This window comes from Dromiciops gliroides, chromosome 2 (genome assembly GCF_019393635.1).
Source record: "Dromiciops gliroides isolate mDroGli1 chromosome 2, mDroGli1.pri, whole genome shotgun sequence".
Classification (NCBI taxonomy): domain Eukaryota; kingdom Metazoa; phylum Chordata; class Mammalia; order Microbiotheria; family Microbiotheriidae; genus Dromiciops; species Dromiciops gliroides.
Window position 1 is genome coordinate 649612290 of NC_057862.1, and position 6000 is coordinate 649618289.

At 47.4% G+C, this 6000-nt stretch overlaps 1 protein-coding gene across 1 annotated transcript in view; it reads left to right on the plus strand.

Moving 5' to 3' along the window:
* The window catches only part of CPNE7 (copine 7), a 41239-nt gene extending 36729 nt beyond the window's left edge, over nucleotides 1-4510 (plus strand). The window contains exons 14-15 of the mRNA XM_043987469.1: nucleotides 1268-1504; nucleotides 2307-4510. Of these exons, the coding sequence (XP_043843404.1) occupies nucleotides 1268-1504; nucleotides 2307-2444 (375 nt within the window). The 3' untranslated portion in view covers nucleotides 2445-4510. The remainder of the gene's footprint in view (nucleotides 1-1267; nucleotides 1505-2306) is intronic.
* The last annotated feature ends 1490 nt before the right edge of the window (nucleotides 4511-6000 follow it).

Here is a 6000-nt window from a genome sequence, read left to right on the forward strand (position 1 = left end):
TGGAATATCATAAGCTATATATATAAATGAAAATGGGGCTGAGGCGAATATGTTGATTCTTTTCTCTGAAATCGGGTTTGTCCGAGTTGAAGATAATATACCACCATCCAGATGAGGGCCAGCCCCATTTATCACCTGTATAAAGGGGCAATGAATAAAAGAGAATTCTGGGATATACCACTTTCCAAGCAGGCCTGTAGGAGTGGTGATGATTAGGATCATAATGAGATGCTCAAAGGGGTCTAGGGGAGACAGGAAAAGGAGAGCCCATATTTTGGGCTTTTGTGGACTTCACCTGAGCCTAGTACAGAAGGTGGAAGGACTGAGAGTAGATGAACTCTGGGATCAAAATTCCTAACTCACAGAAAGGTTTGGATGGGGAAACAGACTTGCTCATCAAACTCCTGCATATTAGGATAAGGGGGTCCTTTCAAAGCTAGAAAATATGAGCATTTAAGATGCTTCCCCCTCCCCCACAAAAGGATCATTATGCTACTTTATAAAGAAGATAATACATTTATGGGACCTTTTTCCAGAGATGATACAGGCTGAAAATAGACATTCAAAAAAGTTTTAGTCAAGATAGACTATGAAAGTATAAGCCAAGTGTTAATCAAGTAGAGATAGGTTGGGTTCAATCCTGGAGAACTATCAATAATAACACTTTTTACATAGCATGTGTTTTTGTCCCCACCTTGAGGACAGGGACTGTTTTTGCTTTTTCTTTGAAGACCAAGTTCTCAGGACAGTCTCTGCCTTGTTGCCTTCCCATATAACATATCCCTTAGTCTCCTTGTCAGAACCAAAATGCCAGGCTAGGAGGACCATTGGTTCTCTCCATTTTTAGATCCTTCTGAGATAGAAGAATAAGGAATGACAAGCTGGAGATACATGGGTGAAGGGAGATTCTTAGTTTGGCCAATGTTTCCATTTGGGGAAAAGCACCTTGGGGCATGTGGGGTCCAACAGCCAACTCCAATGAGTTGGTTCACTTTGGGGCAAAAGGGTACATGAGGACACAATTGGGCGGTGGGAGTGGGGAAGTACAGAGGGAAAAGCTTTGGAAGGAACAGAAGACAAAGGTCTCTGCTTTGGAGATTCTTCCTAGAGGTCATAGGAAGGGAAAGCAGTGGATTGTAGACTTTTCCTTCCTATAGAATATAGACTTGCCCTTCCCTACGGGATCTTTCCCTTTAATCCCAAGCGAGGTGGCACGGGAGGGTAGCAGGCTTTTCTCCAGCGTCCTGCCTCTTTTCTCTCTACACAGCAATACTACATTCTCCTGATCCTGACCGATGGTGTGGTGACTGACATGGCAGACACAAGGGAGGCCATTGTACGTGCCTCCTACCTGCCCATGTCCATCATCATAGTAGGTGTGGGCAATGCTGACTTCACAGACATGCAGATTCTGGATGGGGATGATGGAGTCCTGCGTTCCCCCAAGGGAGAGCCTGTCCTCCGAGACATTGTACAGTTTGTCCCCTTCCGAGAATTCAAGAATGTGAGTGAGTGCTTTGGGGGGAGAATCAGTTTGTTTCAGGATAATGAGTACTGGATCTTACTGGGGGTGGAGAGGGAGGGGACGTTGGCAGGTGGCATTGGAGTGGGGTACATGGGATCTAAGTAAATGTGCTGGAGCTATATCATGATACTTCTATCTATAGAGGAAAGCTGGTTTACCGTGGATCTATCTCAAATCCCACCCAAGAAGATTTAGATACTAACGTGCACAGAGGATGCTGTTATAAGTCAATATGACTTCATGGACCTCAGAGATCTCTAGTACCCAGGGATTGTATGTCTTACATTTTTATGATACTATATACTTTTTTTTTTTTTTAGTGAGGCAATTGGGGTTAAGTGACTTGCCCAGGGTCACACAGCTAGTAAGTGTTAAATGTCTGAGGCCGGATTTGAACTCAGGTACTCCTGACTCCAGGGCTGGTGCTCTATCCACTGCACCATCTAGCTGCCCCGATACTATATACTTTCCAAAGTGCTTTCCTATACATTAACTCACTTGATCCTCACAACAGTGCCCTGAGGTAGGTAGTAGGGCGAGTAGTATCATCCCCATTTCACTGATGAAGAAATGAGGCACAGAGAAATGAAGGGAACCAGCTCTGAGAAGTCCCTGATTTCTTTTGTTAAGTATTTACAAATCCAGAAGATTTTCATTTTCATGCAGAAGCATTTTGGTTCCTGGATTAGGTATCTACTCATGAGTTCACAATTTATCAGTTCTTGAAGAGGGCATTTTTGTCATAAGCATCAAATGCTTCTCTTTCCCTTTTCCTCCCCAGGCTTCTGCGACAGCTCTGGCCAAGTGTGTCCTGGCTGAGGTGCCCAAGCAGGTGGTCGAATACTACAGCCACAAGGAACTTCCTCCTCGGTGCCCCAATATGGACTCCCCTGATGCCAGCCCTGGCCCTCCACAGTGAAGAGGTGCCATCAGCCTCCAGCCAGTCACTACCCTTCACTTTCCCTTCCAATGCTGAGTCTGGAGATAAGGAGGGGGACAAAATGGGTCAGGGAGGTGAGAGAGGGAGAAGGTATCTGTCTCCTCTGTCTCTGTTTTTTTACCTCCCAGGGCCTCTCAGATTGTCCTCCCCTTCCCCCAGTGCTCACAGTAGACTTCCCCCCTTTCTCTTCCTCTCACCCTACATCTTGTGTTTCCATGGTGACTCATCCTAGAGAGGTCTGGACCAGGGACCATGGCCTGTGTGTGACGAAAGGATAACAAGGGATGGGAGAATCCTGGCTCCTTCTGATCCAGCCCCAGTGAGAGCCAACGTCCAGGCAATAAATGCTTGGCATCCCTTCTCCTCTGCTTTAGAAAAGCACGGAGTGTGGGAGTAGATACTGAGTGGGGAGGAGAGGGGGTTTTGGATCCTTAAAGAGCAGTCAGAATGAGCCTCTCTTCCCTTCAGAATAGTCTGAGGGAGCACCCCTTTCCTACCTCCTAGCCCCAGGTTCATATTTTGAATCCACTTCCTTTGTGGTCATGGTGAGAGAGTGGATACCAAATCCCAGTGTTTACCCAGCGCCCTCTTCACAGCTTCTGGGTCAGACTGACCTGCTTGGTCTCCTTTAGCTTAGCTCACCTGATTTGCTCTTCCCATCCCTCTTCAGTGATCTCAGAAATGGAGGGAGAGTGGGAGAAATTAATTTGCAGGCCTGGTGGATAGTTACCTTCTTGCACCTATCCCCAAAGAATTTCCAGGGAGGGTGGGCATAGGGAAAGACTTTGGAATTTATCTTCTCTTCCCTCCATTCCAAGAAGACAGGACTCTCGGATGCCCAGGTAGCTTCCCTCTCTCTCTCTCTCTCAGATCTGTATTTAGCATTTTTTTTTACACCTGGGATGGATGGCACAGAGAGGAATAGGGGGATGCTCACCTGGGTTATGGCTGCTGGGGAGAGGAAGAACTCCGTGGGATGAGGACACCATTGCTAGGGATGGACCAGTCAGGGGAGAATTTCCTCCAGCTCTTTCCATCAGCCCCTTCTCCACTTTGCAAAGCCCCTGTCTGCTAGGGGTGGGGAGTCTGGACAAGAAGGGTACTCTGGGTTAGTGCTGGTGGTATGGGGGTGGGGATAGGGAGGAAGTTTACGCTCTAATGGCACAGTTGGCACCTTCTAAATTTTCTACCCTGGGGCAAAGCCCAGTGGCCTCAACTCCCTAATTCTGGCTCTGTTTTCTGCTCTTTCTCCTTTCCTTAAGCTTTCTGCCCTTGTAATTGTTTCTCCAGCTGTGGCTTCTTTCCAAACCCCAAGGGTCTTAAGGTGAAAATGGTCACGTGGGGGCAAATCACTCCAGGGCCTACCTTTACTCTCTCATTAACTTCCCTACTGTGGACGCAAATGGCTCCAGAGGAGAGAGTGAGGCTGGTGACCTTGCACAGCCCTCCCTCACTTAAATCCAATTTCACTTGCAAGTTATGACATCATCTCCTCAATGTCATGGTCCTCATTGAGAATGAAGGACAAACAACAACAACAACAACAACAACTGACTCTACTGGCTCTTCCCCATCCAGTCACCCACTTTCTCTCTTGGCTGGGGCCACCAAGATCAGGACCCTTGTCACTATTAACTTGGGCCCAAGGGCCTGTCCAGTTGTAGGTGAGGTGGGGTGGAATATAATGGGACAAAGCTATCGCCTCACCCAGAGGTGCAGCTCCATCATGCGGCCTCATCCATGCAGAACCCCCTTCCCACCCCCTCCAACTCCCTAGACCCTTTGGGCTGTCAGACCAATAGATAGGAAATGAGGCTCCATATCCCTCTCTCAGCAATATGCATGATGAAAAAAACTCCTAGAAACCACGAAATCCCCTCAGGCTTGTTGTCTGTTTACTTTTCAGTCTAGTAAATCTCCGTATTCTTAGGAGATCCCCTCTGCCCCCTCCTTGTGGTATCTGCTTGTATCTGTTCTCAGCTGTGTCCTCTCTAGGGCCGTAGGAGGGAGGAATGGGGTGGGGGGGAAGATGTAGAGGGAGAGAATAACCCAATAAATTGTTTTCTTTCCCTGCTGCTGCCTGGTTCTTTTACTTCTGCATCTTTTCTCTGCCACACTGTTCTATTTGGGGGCTGCGGTTCTTGGTGACAGGCCTAGGGCAGGATTATGAAGTTGGTAAAACCTTCCTTCTTTCTCCCTTAAGTTCTGTACGCTGGGAAATACAGTACAGGGGGCAGCTAGGAGGCGCAGTGGATAAAGCATGGGCCCTGGATTCAGGAGGACCTGAGTTCAAATCCAGCCTCAGCTGTGTGACCCTGGGCAAGTCACTTTGCTTCACAAAAAAACAACAAAAAAGCAAAAAAAACAAAAAAAAAGAAATATGGTACAGGTCAGGGATGTCTTACATTTAAAGTTTCGTTGCTGCTTTTTCTTTCTTTTTTTATACCTTCCCTCGTAACAACAACAAACCATCTAGATGTTCTCAATTCTATACCCATCATTCCCCAATTCCCCACCTCTCCAACACAAGAAGGGTGGTACTTTTTTTTTTTTTGGATGGGTCTACAACTGTGAGTTGATCAGTGTAAGAAACTCCATCAGGGATGTTTTAAAGAGGGGATACTAATGGTAAAAAGTCCTATGTGGCTGAGGATGGTGTGGGGTAGGGGAAATTGGGGTGGTGGTGTCATGGGGAAAATAGGGTAAGGGGTTTGGGAAGGGGATAAGGGTTTGGGGTCCTTAGGAATTCCTCTTTAAAGAATTATACCCTCTTGCACACAAAAGCAGTTAGAATAAGATGGTAGTTTATTTAGGGGCAAGGGAAGGGAGGGGAAGGGGAACCATGAAAGCAGTCCTTGGACTTCTCATGGGGAGAAAGGCATGGCACAGAAAGAGTGGCTCTGAGATACCAATCTCCTTGAGCAGGAGACAGGCAGGTACTTTTATAGAGGACTGATAGGGGTGACTATCTGACTGGAAAGTTCCCTTAGTGAAGGAGGACCATCCCCCCCTGGTGGTGGCTGGAGGAGTTGGGTGAGGGGTGGCTGCAGATCTCTCAAGCCATCTCTCTCCTCAAGACCCAAAGGCAGCAGGCACACCCAAATTTATCTCCCCAGGGTTGAGGGAGACTAGAGTGAAGGGTGGAGGTCCTGGAGCTAGCTCAGTCCTGATCTGGTTCCACTTATCTCTTTAGGTGTGTCTGTCCTTTGGATTAGTTTCTCAAGGAGAAGGTTTTTTGATGTGCCCCAGAGAACTTCTGGGGTGCCCTTGGCCCATAACATTGGTAACCTGATGGTATTGATGAGGGAGAGCTAGTCCCAGACATTGGGATTCCCAGGCTAAGTGTCTGGTGGGATACATTTTACTTTTTAAAAAAACTCTCTATCTTGCCAAGGCTGGAAGAGCAGTGGCTACTCACTGACGAATCCTCAGCACTGCTGATTGGCATGAGAGATTTGACCTACTTTGTTAGGTGGTTTGGTAGCCCCTCCCCATCCCTGTGGCTCACCATATTGGTGCCACATTTAGTACAGAC